This window comes from Cimex lectularius, unplaced genomic scaffold (genome assembly GCF_000648675.2).
Source record: "Cimex lectularius strain Harlan isolate CLEC.00 unplaced genomic scaffold, Clec_2.1 scaffold115, whole genome shotgun sequence".
Classification (NCBI taxonomy): domain Eukaryota; kingdom Metazoa; phylum Arthropoda; class Insecta; order Hemiptera; family Cimicidae; genus Cimex; species Cimex lectularius.
The window spans coordinates 1,210,736-1,228,860 of NW_019392707.1; the positions used below are offsets into that span (position 1 = coordinate 1,210,736).

General features: G+C 33.9%; 1 protein-coding gene across 2 annotated transcripts in view; it reads left to right on the top strand.

Moving 5' to 3' along the window:
• LOC106666864 (dynein heavy chain 12, axonemal-like) overlaps window positions 1–18,125 on the top strand; it is a 55,888-nt gene that overhangs the window by 30,510 nt on the left and 7,253 nt on the right. The window contains exons 31-57 of one of the 2 annotated variants that reach the window (XM_024226271.1): window positions 1,318–1,504; window positions 1,671–1,894; window positions 2,737–2,921; window positions 3,153–3,354; window positions 5,809–5,986; window positions 6,402–6,568; window positions 6,655–6,847; window positions 6,908–7,113; window positions 7,212–7,374; window positions 8,184–8,359; window positions 8,433–8,596; window positions 8,876–9,066; window positions 9,996–10,190; window positions 10,356–10,400; window positions 11,744–11,862; window positions 12,090–12,267; window positions 13,050–13,278; window positions 13,464–13,624; window positions 13,694–13,924; window positions 14,002–14,218; window positions 14,404–14,539; window positions 15,713–15,892; window positions 15,959–16,176; window positions 16,286–16,478; window positions 16,980–17,139; window positions 17,545–17,750; window positions 17,830–17,970. In XM_024226271.1, the coding sequence (XP_024082039.1) occupies window positions 1,318–1,504; window positions 1,671–1,894; window positions 2,737–2,921; window positions 3,153–3,354; window positions 5,809–5,986; window positions 6,402–6,568; window positions 6,655–6,847; window positions 6,908–7,113; window positions 7,212–7,374; window positions 8,184–8,359; window positions 8,433–8,596; window positions 8,876–9,066; window positions 9,996–10,190; window positions 10,356–10,400; window positions 11,744–11,862; window positions 12,090–12,267; window positions 13,050–13,278; window positions 13,464–13,624; window positions 13,694–13,924; window positions 14,002–14,218; window positions 14,404–14,539; window positions 15,713–15,892; window positions 15,959–16,176; window positions 16,286–16,478; window positions 16,980–17,139; window positions 17,545–17,750; window positions 17,830–17,970 (4,845 nt within the window). The remainder of the gene's footprint in view (window positions 1–1,317; window positions 1,505–1,670; window positions 1,895–2,736; window positions 2,922–3,152; window positions 3,355–5,808; window positions 5,987–6,401; window positions 6,569–6,654; window positions 6,848–6,907; window positions 7,114–7,211; window positions 7,375–8,183; window positions 8,360–8,432; window positions 8,597–8,875; window positions 9,067–9,995; window positions 10,191–10,355; window positions 10,401–11,743; window positions 11,863–12,089; window positions 12,268–13,049; window positions 13,279–13,463; window positions 13,625–13,693; window positions 13,925–14,001; window positions 14,219–14,403; window positions 14,540–15,712; window positions 15,893–15,958; window positions 16,177–16,285; window positions 16,479–16,979; window positions 17,140–17,544; window positions 17,751–17,829; window positions 17,971–18,125) is intronic. The other variant, XM_014394349.2, reaches the window with a different exon arrangement.

Consider the following 18,125-nt stretch of genomic DNA (forward strand, 5'->3'; position numbering starts at 1 on the left):
CTTTTTGGTATGCCCAAGTAGGCACACTCACGCCCCCACCCCCACTACTTAATCATGACTGCTGCTTGAAATAAATTTTGTTAAAAAAAATAATTCCATGAGGGCTTTCCTTAAGAACAGTATTCCCCCTCATTGGTGGTGATGATATCTGGTCAGAATTGAGTGGAGGGGAGTTTCAACAGTGACCTGCTATCACAAATTACAGTAACTGATGATTAGGACTTGGATGCTCTGATCGTGCCTCTGTATTATTTTTGAGTAATTCTCCATGGGAGAGTACTTCCATTCAAGCCCTATATCAACTACATTCATCTGGTATACTGGAGCCCATCCTCATCGCATCCCTTATACCCATTGAATTTTTCCTAAGGCAGAGGGCATGTATATACTTAGACTCTTGACGAATCAAAGATCCATCATTAAGCCATCAGTTGCCCACCATGTGGCCGGGAAAGCTCTTTACTCCATGACCTGTTGCCCCCAAGACAGCCCAATTCTCTAGTTCCCCTGATACAGAAATCTTGCCAGCACACGCAAACCCTCATAGGGTTGTCCATTCTGTCAAACCTAGGTGGGTTGCCGCCTTACGCAGGTCTGTCCCCACCTGATTGACTTCATATAGCCCCTGATCCACACGTCAGTCAAATCCACAAGGACCTGTCCTGTCCATAGATTGGCCACAGAGATCACAACCGTCAGCTATGTCTATTGGTTTGTGCTTTTGTATTTTTATGTATGCTTTATCATACACACCTCCTGGAAATCTAACTGACCACTGCTTCAGGAGGTGCAGCAACAAGCCATATATCAGGCCAATACAAGCAGGCGTCCCACAACTTGGTATCCTTTATACCATTTTTACTGCTGACTTTCCAACACATCCCAACACTTTGAATCCTATCCAAGAACATCTTTAGTTTATTGAAGACAGATGCAAAAATTGGATGATGCATCTGAATGAAGAAAAACGTACTTACTGTTTTACATTTAAAAAAACGAAAATCTCTAGGCAAGTAAAAGGTAGTCTCACAAGTGAGCTACCAACTTTCACTCAAGTCATGTACTTAGGCCTATACCTAGGCAGCAGACTGACGTGGAATCCCCTCACAAGTCTTAAGAGAAGACTTTTAGGACTAAAAACAGTTTTGAAATTACAGAGTAGAGCTGTGGTGTTCCATCGAGCCATACAATAAACTCATCCTGATAATAAAACTTTTTTTTGCATGTAACACAAACTATATCATTACCAATGCTAAAGCTCAATTTCATCTGCCAAAAATCTTAGTTCTTGGGGTAAAAAAACTCTGTATTTTTTAGAGTGTATGCCACAGATCCTCGGCCTTACAGAAAATGGATAGTGTTTGATGGACCAGTTGATGCTGTTTGGATTGAGAACATGAACACTGTGTTGGATGATAATAAAAAGTTGTGCCTAAATTCGGGCGAAGTCATACAAATGACACCCGTGATGTCCATGATTTTTGAAGTGATGGATTTGACACAGGTAATTTTATTTTACATTTTGTTTTAATTTGATTAGATATAAATTATTAGATAAAATATATTACAATCAAATTTCTGTGACATCCAAGTGTGAATGTTTTAAGCCGTGCTGGGCAGGACTTTACTTACCAGTTCACTATATAGACACATTTTCACTCTGTTTTTAGGCTTCACCCGCTACAGTATCTCGGTGTGGGATGATATACTTTGAACCCAAATCCATGGGGTGGAAGCCTTTAGCGAAATCTTGGAGTGATGCACTTGATGATCAATGGACCAAAGACAAACCAGAAAGGTTTATGGAGATCTTTGATTGGGTGATTAACCCATCATTGAAATATATTAGGAAACTTAAACGAGTTATTGATGGAGGAATTATAAACCAAGTCTGGTGAGAACTGCTTTATATTTTGATTTTTTTAACATTGGTCTGCGGAATGCAGGTGAACCTGTAATTTGAACATTAAAGATCATTTTGGCCTGCCTAACCATGCTGAACCTGCTCGGTTAGCAAGGGAAACCAAAATTGGTTGGTAATGACTAAATTACCAATAGTCAATGTTGCTCAAAAGAGATTTCTAGGTTTAATTTTTCTCTAAGTTACTGTGCTGACAAAATGAGTTAAAAAATGGCCAAAATTTAGATTATTTAGCTTTCCAAGAATATTTTACTTGACCCACTAATTTTGCCGTATAGTTTGTATTGGGTTGCTGATATATGAGCATTGTCGGATTGATTGCAGCAACTTGCCTCCCACTTCCTGGATTTTTCCATTTTGATTAACACATTCATTACAAAACTGATTTGTAAAGACACTCCTGAACTTTAAAATTCTTTCAAAAAATCGTAACAAGGTAAAATAAAAAAAATGGTCTTCATATTCACATCGGGAAAGGGATACTAACGGCCTGTCATACCAATTCGATTCTGCAAATACTACCCCAACACCCTACAACAAAACAAGCTTTGAAAAGCGGGGATTTTGTAGATGAAGTATGATGGCTGTAAGGAACGTGTTATGTTTGTCAACAAGTAAAGAAAATATAGTTATTTCCACATTACATTAAACTATTTATTTCCCTAATTTGTTACTTGATCAAATAAATGTTGGGGCCTAGGACCTCACAAATGGCATAACCAAGACTTCCTATATAGGAGTGATCACTATACAATACTAATTCATATAAATTCATTAATATTACTATATTAAAAAATAACTTGTCTGATTTTTAGGAGTTGCTTGAAAGTGATACATATGCATTTAATAGATGCACAACAAGCAGCGGGTGATTTATCCAAAACGTTCATCTCTTGCCTGCAAGCAGCATGCATCCTTGGATTAATATGGGGCTTGGGAGGGTCACTCGACCAGAAATCTATGGAACTTTATGATTTATTTGTCAAAGATATGTGGGGAGGTAATGTTCATAAATGTTTAATTTTGTGTTTTACAATATGAAAATAGTATCTTTTGTGCTTTTTCCCAAGTTTACTACATTACTACTAAAAATACATGGCTTGTTTAAAAGTGTTATTAAAATATTTTGCTAATTAAACATTTCAAAAAAAATAAAATTTCAACATCACATGTAATAGGAATACAGTATATGAATGGACCAGTTTACTCATTGTAATTCTAACGATTTTAGGGAAAAATGAACAAAATCTAATGCCAAGTAATCTCGATCCATTGGAAATTGATATACCTACCGAGGGGTTGCTCATTGATTACTATTATAATTTCAAAGGAAAAGGAGGTTGGAAATATTATCCCGAGAATCTTAAAGCTATTAAATTAGATGACAAGAGTAATTTACAAACGATGTTAGTGCCGACAATAGAATCCATGAGGTAACTACTCTAAATATGCCAAGAAACTAGTATCTTAAAATTATAACTAATTGGTATATTTAGTGTGAAATTTTTCATCGGGTCTAAGGATTATTCCAGATGCATAAGCAATACATATTTGTATGAAACGTTTCAGCGAGGGATAATTTCTAAGCAATATGTATTGTTCTTATGCTTTAAACATAAATATTTTATTTAACTTTAATATATAATAGAAACATTAATGATTATTTTGACTAAACACAATTATTAATTACTACTGTTTGCCTTTCACCCACACCAAGTTGCATATTAGGCTTATTAAGGGTTCAGGGGGACTTTATCAACCTTATCACAAAATGATATTAAAATACTTTTATTATTATGGTTCATTTATCTGAAATTAAAAATTAACATAAAGTGGTGTACAGTGCTCTCTCAGTGATCTGAACTAATAATTGTATTTGGGTATTCAGATTACTGGAAAAAATAAAAAATCCTGATTACAGAGAATTTTAAAAGAATTCATGTATATGTAAAAAAAAGTTTTTAACGAACTTTTTATTATTAATGCATACATAAATCTCTCTCTCTCTCTCTCTCTCTCTCTCTCTCTCTCTCTCTCTCTCTCTCTCTCTCTCTCTCTCCCACTCTCTCTCCCCCTCTCTCCTGTGTTTATCCCTGTTGGTATAAACCATTTATAAAAATTCACTAATTTCGTGGTCCGCTTGACCAATTAATATATTACAATTAATTAAGGTTTTTAGATGAGATATCTAGCCGAAGATCATCGTGGGTTCGAATCCCGCTCGTGCCATTGACTTTTTTATCTCAACTAAAAACCTTAATTAATTGTAACATTTCTAAAAAGTTACATTTATGTTTGTTTTGTTCTGTGTGTAATATTTTTGGATTGTTGAAATCGAAGTTGTGTTGGCGTTCAAAATGGTGGGTAGCCAGAGCTGGTAGGATTTTGGTTGGTTTTTTTTTTTGCCATCATAGATATGTTGCTCACCCCCTTATCCAGATATTGGGATTTAATTCCGATGTAAGTTGCCAGACAATTTAAACAATTGATTTTGTAAGTTATATCAGACTTATGTGTTACTGGTGTGGGATTTTTAATTTTGGAAAAAAGAGTGTGAATAGTTTTATAGTTTTTTAAGGCTATTTTAAAGTTATCAGAAGGGAGAAATGTGTTATATATGATATAGTTTATATGATAGATGATGAATGAATGGCATGGAAATGTATGTTGGTTTGTCTGGATTTGATAGATTTGATGTATTATTATAAGTAATAGTGGATGGTGTTAGTGTTGAGTTTTAGTTGTTTATTATTCTGTTGATTATGTGTTTAGGGTAGTGATTGTTATGTAGGCTATGTTTGTATATCTTTATGTTCTAGTGATGAATCACAAATCTACCTAATTTTTTTTACATTTTCTTCATTTCTTTTTCCTCTTTTTCACTCATTTTTAAGGAGTTAGGTATATTATATTTAACACAAGAAAAATGTAGGTCTAATATTTCTTTTTTTAATAATGAAGGGACGAGAGGGATCCACTTAACAAAAGAAATTCACGAAAATTTGTATTGCCTAAGCTGGTCTTGGTCTTTCGCATGACCCCCTCTCTCACTCATTCACTCACCTAGTTCAAATTACTGAAATATTTGGAGTACCAAAGTTTGGATTAGGGAGAGAGCACTATAATAAAAATAGGTTATTGTAATTGAATTTCAGCACACCATCTTCATCTGCCCACCCAAGTTAGGTTATTTTAACAAACAATAAATGCAATTTTTAACCTATATTCACATTCTTACTTGAATATATGAATATATAATTATTATATATCATATATATTGAATATAATATATTCTGAAATAAACATATTTCCTTTATATTGATACCAACACTTCAGAAAGGTGCTGGAGTACTTCAGGTTTGTTATAATAAATTGATCTCGTTAGTTTTATAACTGCCTATGCATTGACTCTCTTATAAACTCTGGGGAGTTTTGAAGAGAGGAGCCGGATTGGCTTATAATTGTATATGTGATAATAAAACAAGTAAGGTTGAAACAATTAGAGATTTATATATTATAACATACCTGAGACTCAGAAACCATCAAGCCAAGAAAGATGAGTAGCAATTTATATAATTTATTCTGAGGGTCAAATTCCACCATCAATGTACACTATACATTTACTCTAATAAATACAACCAATCTTACAAGACTTAAACAGTACAATAATGATATGCCATCCTTCAATTATGTGATAAATATCGATTAACTGTAGATAAAGTTATATATATAAAGTTTTTAATTGTAACCTGTATGTATAAAATTAGCCTAAAGGCTCAGTGTTTGACATATGGTGAATATCACATTTGATCTAGTTTTACCCTCATGCCTGTATAAAGTTTCTATTATAAGTAACTTTTTTTTAAATTACTTTCTTGTACTTACAGGTATATGAGCTTATTAGAACTTCACTGTAGGCACCATGCACCTTTTCTAGTTACTGGCGCCACGGGTACTGGAAAATCATTTGTTCTTCAACATTTGTTGATGACCAGGCTCCCGTTAGCGGAATACACCCCGTCTTTTATAACATTCACAACTTCTACAACTGCTAATATGACCCAGGTACCAGATACATTCTGGAAAAATAAACTATATTTTCATCAATGATTTTTATTCATTTTTGTCATATTCAAATTGTGACTGATTACATTTTCTTTAATTTAGTATTAAAAATACTTATATAATTAATAACTATTTTGGTTTTTAAGTAAACTTATAATTGAAATACACTGAAAAATCTCAATAAAAAAATTAATTAATTTTAATTTGAAATTAAAGAAAATCCAAATTATTTAATAACAATTGTAGTGGCATACACAACATAATACAACAATATCTTCTTTTTTTTAAATCCTTACTGATCTTGGTCTGTAGGTATTATAGGCAGACCAAGGTGATCGGTAAAGATCAAATTAGAGGTTCATTGCTCTGGAAATGACAGAAGGGGAATTCTCACATTTTCTTTATTTAATTTTAGATTTTAGTTCTAAGTGAACTAGTAAAGAAAAGGCGAGGTGTCTATGGAGCTGTTCCAGGCAAAACGGCCGTTTTGTTTATTGACGATATCGGCATGCCAGCTCGAGAAAAATACGGTGCTCAGCCTCCGATAGAATTGTTGCGGCAGTACTTTGATCACGGATACTGGTAAATTGCTAAAAGTGGATTAATTTATACAATCAATAATCATATGTATAGACATCGTAAAAATTAAATTATCATTAAAAATTTAGGTTTGATTTGAAGAGTACCTACAAATTGGTTATACAGAATCTTTTCATTGTTGCTGCAATGGGTTTACCTGGTGGAGGAAGACAGAATGTTTACAAAAGATTTCTTCGTCATTTTTCATTGTATTCAATAAATGAATTTACTGATGAAAGTTTAGCAAGGATATTTCAAACAATCTTAACAATTGGATTGCGGGTAATATTTCATATTTTAATTCATCTGTTCATCATTTTATTATATATATATTTTTTTTAGCGAAATGGTTTCCCTACAGATATAATGTTAATTTCTCAACAAATTGTTGCTTCCACACTTCTATTGTACAAGGAGTCGTGTATACATTTGTTACCAACACCAGCCAAATCTCATTACGTTTTTAACCTTAGAGATTTCAGTAGGGTTATTAATGGACACTTGTTATTAAGAAAAGAATCCGTAGATAGCAAAAAAGTTTTTGTAAGGTAATAAACACTTGTATTTGTTTTATTATGAAATTTTAAGTAATGTAAGTTTGTTATGTTGATTGTCATCTTTTTTTATAAACAAACAATTTTTTTAGACTATGGGCACATGAAGTCTTACGAGTGTTCTATGACAGATTAATCGACAGATCGGATCGTATTTGGTTTATTGAATGTATCAAGAGGCGAATTGAACACGAATTTAGGGAGAAAATGTCCATGATGCTCGATGGTTTAAACGAGGACCCACATGACAAATCGGTAAACACAATAAACTCATTATTATTTCTTATTAAGGCAGACCCCAGACCTCCAATAACATTTCACAATCCTCTTGATTGTGGATCATAATATTGATCATCACATAATTGATATTATTGTGCAATAGTATTGAATGACATCTTGAACCCAATTTAACACACAATAATAGAGACGTTCAATGTTTTCGCCCTAAACATAGACTAAAACATATTGCACAATATTAATCATACATGGTGCAATAAAAATTAAACTCGCTTGAACTTTCGTCCAATCATTGAGAAAACTTCAATACTAACCCTACTAACGGTCAAAAATATAGCACGATCGTCTAGGGCCCAGCTAACACTTAAAAGTTAATATGTTCCATTAATACAAATATTGGTATTCAAAAACAAGTTGTACAATGTACAAGTTTTTCATACGCAGCACCAATGATCAGATCAAATAGGATTAAAATTCTTGAACATTAATCAATATTTATTCAGAAATCATGAGATGCGGTCTGGTGTGATGTAGGTTTCAGAAAAACATTTTCTTTATCGTGCCAATGTTTTGATCTTTATTGAGATCATCTTCAGGGCTCAAAGTGTTTGTCTTCTGTGTAATTGTGCCATTCTTGTGTGTCGTTTTGAGAGGAGTACAGACACTTTGAGCCCTAAAGATGATCTCAATAAAGATCGAAACATTGGCACGATAAAGAAAATGTTTTTCTGAAACCTACATCACACCAGACCGCATCTCACGATCTCTGAATAATTATCGGTTAACAGTCACTAATCACCACACATTAATCAATATGTTTATATCAGGTAACGGAGGAAACCCTCAGAAACCTGATGTTCACAGTAGTGTTGGATAAAGATTCAGACGATGAGAAAAGATATGAAGAAATTCCAAGCCTTGATGCATTTTTCACAGCATGCTCAAACGCCCTTATTAATTATAACGAAACAACAAGAAAACCTATGGAGATTGTTTTGTTCAGGTACTTATAATTTGTAAATATTGAGAAAAAATTTATTAATGTGTAGAAAATTTTCAGTGTTTTAATTTTTCAGATATGCTTTGGAACATCTATCTAGAATTTGTAGAATTTTAACTTTGTCTGGAGGCTGTGCATTGCTTGTTGGCGTCGGCGGCTCAGGAAGGCAATCTTTGGTTAAATTGGCCGCTTACATTTGTGAACAAAATCTCTTTCAACCTGAGATTTCTAACGCTTATGGTAATTCAGCAGCAAGTATAAATTAACATTGATCAGAAAGTTTTCTTCTGTGTCAACCTGGTCTGCCTATCCTTACTAATTTTGTCTATCAGAATGTTTCGGCATTTTGCCAAACCCAACACAAGAAGGAGCCTTTCCACACAGGCAGCAAAGATAGGTAGACCAGAGAAATAAGATAATAATAGGAATTATTTCTATCCTTTAAAAAAATGTTGTTAATAAAATAAATCAAAGAAAAAAATTCTTATACAAGATAAACAATCGTAATTTGTATTCTAGGGCTGACTGAATGGAGAGATGACATAAAAAGAATATTGAAAGATGCTGGAGGGAAAGGAAAATCGGTTGTATTCTTGCTAGGAGAAGGGCAAATTAAATTTGAATATTTCCTGCAAGATGTGGACGCACTACTGAACTCCGGAGAGGTTCCGAATCTATTTGCAGTCGATGAAAAACAAGAAATTTTAGATGTAAGTTATTTATAGATTTGACATAGAATTTGCATTAGCAAAGTTGAAAACTCTTGGGGGAATTTCTGTCATTACACTAACCTTTCACTTAGGTAATAGAATTTATCATCAAACTCAATATAAGTTTGTGTGGGTTAAAAAAGCTTAATTCCATTGTAATTGTCAAATAGAAACATAAACTTGTGTTTGTTTAAAACTTAGTTTCGTTGTGGTCTTTATACCAAAACATAAATTTGTGTTTATTCAAAACATAATTTCATTATGGTCTTCATATTGAAACAAATATGTGTTTGCTTAAAGCTTAGTTTCATTGTGATAGTCAAATTGAAACATAAATTTGTGTTGGTAAAAAAAAAGTTTTCGTTGTTATCATAAAACTGAAACATAAATCTGTGTTTGTTTAAAACTTAGTTTTATTGTGATTGTCAAACTGAAACATAACTTTGTATTTATTTAACACAGTTTCATTATCATCTTTTAAAAAAAGCATAAATTTGTGTTTGTTAAAAAACTTAGTTTTGTTGTGATCTTCAAAATGAAATAAAATTTTTGTTGAAAACAGTTTCTTTAGCTACTCATAGGTTAGTCAGCTATTGAGTTTATATTGTAGCATAAAGCTGATACCAAGAGAAAAAATTACTACTAAAAACTTCATTTAAATTGTAAAATAAGTCTCTTTAAACATGAACCACATAAGCAAAATGAAAATAGTAAAAAAATAAGAATCTCCAAGGGTATTTCAATTACGAGGTTGTTTGAACTCTTAGAGTGCCAGTGAGATTCAAAGAAAATTGTTATCCAGTGGCCCACACCGTGTCAACACTTAAACCATTGCGGCATTCAAAACTCCAAAACTTTTTTAAAATATTTGTTTTGTGGTACATAATCCTAATTACAAATGGTTATTCTAATATATGACTGATTTTCAGATGACCCGACTGGCAGCACAAGGAGGAAATAGAAACATGGACATTAATCCTTTGGCTGTTTTTCACTTTTTCACAAATCGCTGTAAACAGAATATGCATATAATGCTTTGCTGTAGCCCGATAGGTTCTACGTTTAGAACACGATTAAGACTTTACCCATCATTGGTGAATTGTTGCACTATCGACTGGTATGAGGTGAGTCCTGCATTCAATTTTTAAGTCATGCGCAATTTGTCCGTAGCTATTATATTTTATATATAAGGAGGTGCAAAACAAATTACTATTATTCCATTATTACCTTTATTTTTGTAAACTTCTCTTATTCATAAAATGTTTGTTATTTTAATTGTACGCTATCAGTTGCCTTGGGAAGTGAATTTCAACGGCAGGAAATTAACTCTAATGGTAGGATAATTCAAATTTACTAAATTTTGCATGTTCTTTTCTGTACCAATTTTCACATCTAAAACTCTCAATCAGTATAAGCAGTGCAGATGCTCTATATTGTAGCGGCCACTTGTCACTACCACACGTTAGCGCTAGATGCCATTACCACTTATGGAATTTTCTCGCCCTCCACTCTGCAGCCAATCAGAGTAGAGCTCTTCCCTATATAAGCAAGGGCACTGCCCCGCTGGAACCAGACTCCTCAGCACAATGAGGTCCCAAACATCACTATTAATCAACGACACCAGACTCGTCAGCCCAACGAGCTATCTCTAATGGAACACCAATGACGACAGCAAGAGTACGTGCAGCATTAGCCTGATCTCGCCTTCTAAACAGCCGACTTGGCCATTAACACCAACTGCTGCCCCTCGGCTAATTGCTGTACTCCAGTACCTTCGGCCTCTGTGGAGTCAACCGACTCACAGCCCCCCAGACCTTAGCCAATGGTTACTCAGTCACACAACACCACCAACGGCACCACTTACACGGTCTTGCGCTCATACCATCGTCACGGCATCTTTACACAACACCGGCCCTTTTCAGGGCCACAAAACTCCCAGTCACTAAAATATCATTAAGTGAGCTGAGGATATTTAAGCGTTTATGTAAGTACTTTTTGTGTAAGTAAGGTAGGACCAAAGAGTACCAAAAACCAGAGAGATAAGATTCGTATGCATTTATTGCAACACTTTATAACTTCGGTGATTTATTCACACGGTGCAATTAACCAAGACAATACTCGACAACACCAGTCTCCACTTCATTCAGCCTCTTGCTACATTTCCTGGTCTCTCCTTGTCTCTGGTTTCTGGACTCTACATCGGTTGACCCTTATCTCGACCCCTCTTCATGTCTTCATTGGACTCTGCACTTTTCAAGTCATGACTTGTTTCTGCCCTTCATTCGGGTCTCAATCCCTGGTCTTAACTGATTTGATTTTCCAACCCTTCTTTTTTTCTATTGGCCTCAAAAACAAGGATGGAGGGAAGGAAAAGCAAATTCCTGAGGCCGGTTGACTAACACATGTGCAACACCCTGCAATTCTTGAGAACTTCCATGCACTTCCTCCTGGTCCCATTGTCAATGTTCCTCACTTGTATGAGTACACAAGCCCAGACACAATCTCAAATTTATGACAACCTTAACCAGGGCTTCTCACTCACAGAACTTAATAAATAACTCACACAGACTTTATGGTGTTTACTGTTTTGTAAAGACTAAGATTCCCACGCTCTCACTTTATGTATATGCCTGTGTGTGTAATTAATTTATTTGTTAAATTAAATATATAATTTAAGGGATGGCCAGAAGATGCATTGGAAAAGGTCGCCAAACAATTTCTAGCAAATTGCACTTTTGATGAAGCAGTGAAAGATGCTGCAGTTCAAGTTTGCAAATATTTCCATATATCATCGAGGTAAATCAATTTAACATCTAAATAGGTATGATATCATTAGGCAAATATTTTAAACACTAAATAAACACACTAAATAAATTCACTAGTTTTCGTGGTCCGTTTGACCAATTAATATATTTCAAATAATTAAGGTTTTTATCTCAACTAAAAACCTTAATTAATTGAAACACTAAATAAAATTTGCAATAATTAAACACCACTTGAAAACTGTTTTTTCACTTTTTCAGAGTATTAGCTGAAAAGTTTTTCACAGCATTAGGGAAGACAGTATATATTACTTCAACATCCTACCTAGATTTAATTAAAGCATACACCAAACTCGTTACGAAAAAACAAGATGAATTAAGAGAAGCGAAAATGAGATATTTGGGTGGACTGGAAAAACTGGAATTTGCTGCTGAGCAGGTACAATTTTTCAAGATTAGACATTTAATGTAAACCCTAAAGGAAATTTTGAATCTCCCATTTGCTTATATTATTTAGAATGTCTGAGTCACTTTTTTTAAGGTAGAAATAGTATTATCTAGCAATGGTTTAGGCGTTGACATGGCTTACTGGGTTCAAATCCAACATAGGAGCACCCTGAGTGTTCATATAACCTTGTAGTTGAAATAGCCTCATTAAAAAAAAAGCTTTGTTTGGTGATTGATTGTTGATCCTTTTGGCATTGATGAAGGCTGTTGGTCTGCAAGTGGGTGAACACATCAACAGCACCATGTAAAAGTAGCAAATCTGAAACTAACATTTTTCAGAAAAAATTTTGACTCTCAACGGCATTATGTTACAACATTAACGTTACAATTACAATCTCAATATTAGTATCTTACTTTTTTAATATTTTTCTTTCTATCTACTATTTTAAAATTATAATACTAGTGTACTTACAACCGAGCATAGTTGTTTATCTGAGGCAGTAACAAAGTTACCAACTTGCATCTGAGCACAGTTTTCCTGAGGATGTAGTAGCAACATTACCAACTTGCATCTTAGCATAGTTGCCTATGTGAGGTGGTTACCTACTTACAACTCAGCACAGTAGCCTACCTGAGGTGGTAGCAATACTTAATGTGTGATTTAAAGGGCAAATTGTGTTAGTCCAAATTTATCATATTCACAAAACATACGTTGAGTACACGTATAAATGTTGTTTGTCATAATTATCAATTTTTTGTATTGCATTATTCTAGGTCACTGTTATGCAACATGATTTAGAACTGCTTCAGCCGCAGCTAAAAGAATCAGTGGACGAAACTCAAGAAATGCTCAACGGAGTTGAAAAAGAAAGGCATATTGTAGATGCAGCATCCGCTCAAGTTAGGGAAGACGAAAAAGCAGCCAATGAACAAGCTGACGCTGCAGTCACTTTAAAAATTGAATGCGAAAATGACCTTGCCTTGGCCATCCCTATTCTCGAAGGTACAAAATTCTGACTGTTTTTTCAATTGTATTATTCTAGTTAAAGTTCTTAGTAAATATTAAGCAAAAATATATGTAAATTCCATATTTTAATGTAAATGTTTCAGGCACCTGAAAAAAGATTTGATGAACCGCTATTTTTAGGCTTTATTTTTAGATTAAATATTTTCTTTTTCCTCTTGCAGATGCGACTGCCGCTCTAAATACCCTAAAGCCAGCTGATATTACACTAGTTAAATCTATGAAAAATCCTCCAGATACAGTAAAACTGGTTATGGCAGCTGTATGTGTAATGAAAGACATCAAACCACGCAGAATACCAGACCCAAAGAATCCAGGAAGGAAGGTATAATCAGTACAATTTGAGATTGTACCATTTTTATATCAAATTGTAATCTTTAAAATTTCTGTGCAGGTGTTTGATTATTGGGGTCCGAGCAAAAGGATTCTAGGCGATATGGGATTTCTTCAGTCACTGAAAGATTATGACAAGGATGACATACCGCCTCATATCATTCAAGTAATTCGCAAAAGGTTCGTCGAACATCCAGATTTTCGACCGAATGTTGTTGCTAAAGCTTCAAGCGCTGCGGAAGGACTTTGCAAATGGGTACTGGCAATGGAAAAATATGATGTTGTTGTTAAGGTAATGTCATTCGTATTGTATATTTAGTTTTTGAGTAAAATAGCATTGAATTATTTTTTTATTTTTGTTTATGCTAGATGGTTGCTCCAAAGAAAAAGAAATTGGCCCAGGCTGAAAGGGATTTTGCAAAAACCAAAAAGCTTCTTGATTCTAAAAGAAACGAGTTGAATGAATTGGAGAATCGATTGGCAGACCTTAATCATAAACTTGAAACTGCTCTAGCTGAGAAAACAAGGCTTCAAAATGAAGTACTGCTATGTTCCAACAAGTTAAAGAAAGCAAAGAAAATTATTGGTAATTGCTTTGACCTATTTAAGTAAGAAATAAAAATTATTTTACCACTCGGTATTTCTTTATAATATCAATTAAACTTTCATAAACCGGCAAAAGTAGCTAGCAAGGAGTTACAAATTTGACAGTTATTTCAAATACTTGATGTTTAAACAAAAAAATTATATTATAAAAATTGTAACTGGCAGGTAACCTCGGTGGAGAGAAAGTAAGATGGCTTGAGGAAGCAGAAAATCTACAAGGGTTACATGATCGGCTACCCGGTGATGTTTTGTTGTCTTGTGGAGTGATAGCATATTTGGCACCATTTACCAAATCTTTCAGGTACTTTTTACAATTAAATTTTTAATTGATTGAATGGTCAATCAGTAATGCTCTGAGCATAATTTATATGTATTAGATCTGTATTTTATTTATTAGAACAAACATCATTGGTCCAATACTACATGACCATAAATATTTTAAACCGTATATAGACCTTTGTATGTTTATGTTTGTGAAATATATTGGAATGAAAGTATTTATTAGCGAGAATGTAGGAGTCAAAACTCTTGTTCCCTTAGGAATATTGAGTACTCAGGCACAGTTAAATGAGCAACAATTCATGTTTGTATCCATGTACTGTGTAAATATAATTTATTAGTGTGGAAGGAGAGACCCTGAGGAATATCAACTACTCAGAGGCAGGGTGAATGGTGTGGTGTGTGAATGTTTAAACAATAATTTATTAGCGTGAATGAGAGGTTGATTCTCGAAGGAATATATACTACTCTACGGCTATATGAATAATGTCTGGTATGTGAATGTGATTTATTAGTGTGGAAGGAGAAACCTTAAGTAATATCGAGTACTCTGGGGCAGTGTGAAGGATGTCTGGTGTGTGGATGTATTTATTAAGAATGCATGAATGCAGAGGCTTCTTACCCAATTATCCCACAGAATATCGAATACTTTTTGGCAGTGTGAATGAAGTATTGTGTGTGAATGTAATTTATTAGTGTGAATGAATGTGCTTTTTCCTCAGTTACCCCAAAGAATTAATATACTTTTAGGCAGTGTGAATGAAGTCTGGTGTGTGGATGTATTTCTTAGCACGAATTCTTCCCCAATCACCCAGAGGATTATGAAGTACTCTGGAGCAATGTGAATGAGGTCTGGTGTGTGAATGTAATTTATTAGTGTGGAAGGATAAACCTGAGAAATATTGAGAATTCTGGGGCTGTGTTAATGTATAAGAAGTAAATAGAGGCTGGTAACAGGATAGGGAAACAAGAGTCGGTTACCTTAATATTAATGGTTAATAGATGAGAATAAAATTTTGTTGTAGCGTCAGTAGGAATGAAATGCGGAATGGAGAAGAACAGCAAAAAATAAGAGGGCTAGTGACAGCCAATATAGTCTGCTGGCTCTAAAACTATCTACAATATATTCAATATTAGATCTATTTAGCAGTATTTTATTTCTTCTTATTTAAAATCATCTGCTTTTTTAAAATAGAAATAGCCAAATTGAAGATTGGAAAAATGTTTGCATCGAATCTCTTATTCCAACGTCGAAGGATTATTCTTTGGTGAAGAACTTGGGCTCTGATGTTAGAATTCATTCCTGGATAATGAATAGACTCCCTGCAGACTCTTTTTCCATAGACAATGCCATAATTATGAACGCATCTTCAAAGTAAACATTCAAACTTGGTCAATCCGTTTATATCATATTGTTTTTAAACGCACAGAATTATTTCAGGTGGCCGCTTTTTATTGATCCACAGGGACAAGCAAATAGATGGGTGAAATCAATGGAAAAAGATCATGAACTGGAAATAATTAAATTGTCAGATCCAAACTATATGCGCACTGTTGAAACTTGTATAGAGTATGGAAAACCGCTCTTGCTGGAAAATGTACTCGAAGACATGGACGCTCCTTTAGACCCTGTACTATTGAAAAGTACATATGTACAAGGTGAGAATAGAAATTTACTCTGAACAAATAAATAGTCATACGACTTCACATTATTCAAGAAAAAGAATCTGTTTGTAATATTAATTGTATATTTTATTCTGCTTTTTAGGGAATGAAGTGTTCATACTTCTTGGAGAAAAGTTAATTGAGTACCAATCAAATTTCAAAATGTACATAACAACAAAATTAAGGAATCCACATTATCTTCCTGAAATATTCAATAAAGTTACATTGATTAACTTTTCATTGACATTTGAAGGGCTGTCTGATCAACTGTTGGGGATTGTAGTTGCCAAAGAAAGGTAAAGTACAATTTTGTATGATCTGATCTGAGATTGCTTGCTTTTCTGTCAGGCAAATTTTGCATTTTTTTTTGTCATCAATTGTGGCTCTTTTACTTCGCTTACATCTGACTGAGAAAAGAAAGAAAAAAAAACAAGACTAAGCAGGCAGATTGACTGAAGACAAGTTTTTTTATTTAATTTATATCAGAATGAAATTTCTCCTTGTTGTCTGAGGGGGTGATGATTCTGAAATTTGGTTGTTACTGATCATGTTAGTTGGGTTGTTCGGTCAGGAGTGTTGTGGCATTTTGCCATCAGTACAGACACACTGAAAATGGTGCTGAAGTGCATATGACAGTCCGACCCAGCTAGGATAGGCAGACAAAAATGATCAGTAACGATCAAATATATCAAATTATATCATTTTTACATTTTCTTTTTATACTCTTTTTCTTAACCCTGACACTAAATGTAATAGTAAAAGGCAATATTTCTTCTATAATTCAATATTGTTTTAAGGCCCGATTTGCAAGAGAAAAGAGAACAATTAATTGTGCAAGGCGCAGCCAACCGGCAAGCTCTTCAAGAAACTGAAGATGACATTTTAAAAGTGTTATCATCAGTCCAGGGAAATATTCTTGAAGATGAGGAAGCTGTTGACACCCTTGACAAGGCAAAAGTAAGTACAAATTATATAATTATGTATAAACATAAAATTTATTAAGTTGGCAGTAAAGTTTGTTGATCTGATCAACCTGATCATATTAATTCCTCAATGAATATGGCAAATGCATATGAAATGTAAACCAGCAAGGATAAACAGATTAAAATGATCAGGGTCGATTAGTTAACATAAATAAGATTTATAGTTTCATTCCGATCAACTTTGTCTGCCTTGCTGCTTTTATCTGTTAGAAAAACCATCTACTGAAGATGGCAGTATCCCAAAATGCTTGACAGATAAAATCAGCAAGGTTAGGGAGAAACAACCCAACTTACAGTTCAATTATGACCTCATGAAAAAATTCCACAAAATAAAAATTGTTAATTCAATGTTTTTATAATATTTTCTGTTTCCCTTTAGGCATTAGCAGTTGATTTAACAAATAAACAATTAGCTGCCAGAGAGACAGAAATAATAATCGAAGAGTTTCGTTTACAATACAAGCCAATAGCCGATTACAGCGCTAACTTGTACTACACAATAACTGAACTGCCAAATGTCGATCCAATGTATCAGTACTCATTAAGCTGGTTCATAAATATATATACTGTATCAATTGAATTTTCGTAAGTAAATTATATTGCACAGGAGGGGGGGGCTTAGTAAATAGTATACCTGAAAACTAAATATGATTTATTGTTTCAGAGGAAAGTCAAAAATGATGGACTTTAGGCTCAGATACCTGAAAGAAGGATTTTTACGTGCATTGTATGCAAGTGTATGTCGATCACTGTTCGACAAAGATAAACCACTGTACTCTTTCTTAGTATGCACAGCAATTATGCTGTAAGTATTATTACATCAGTTTATGGTAGTAAATTCATAGGTACTTGTAAGATGTAAAAAAATACATATGCAGGATGAATCAATTTCTATAGTCCACCCATTTAATTCGGAAGCGATTAATCTGTTACCACCACAATTCCTAGCCAAAATTAACT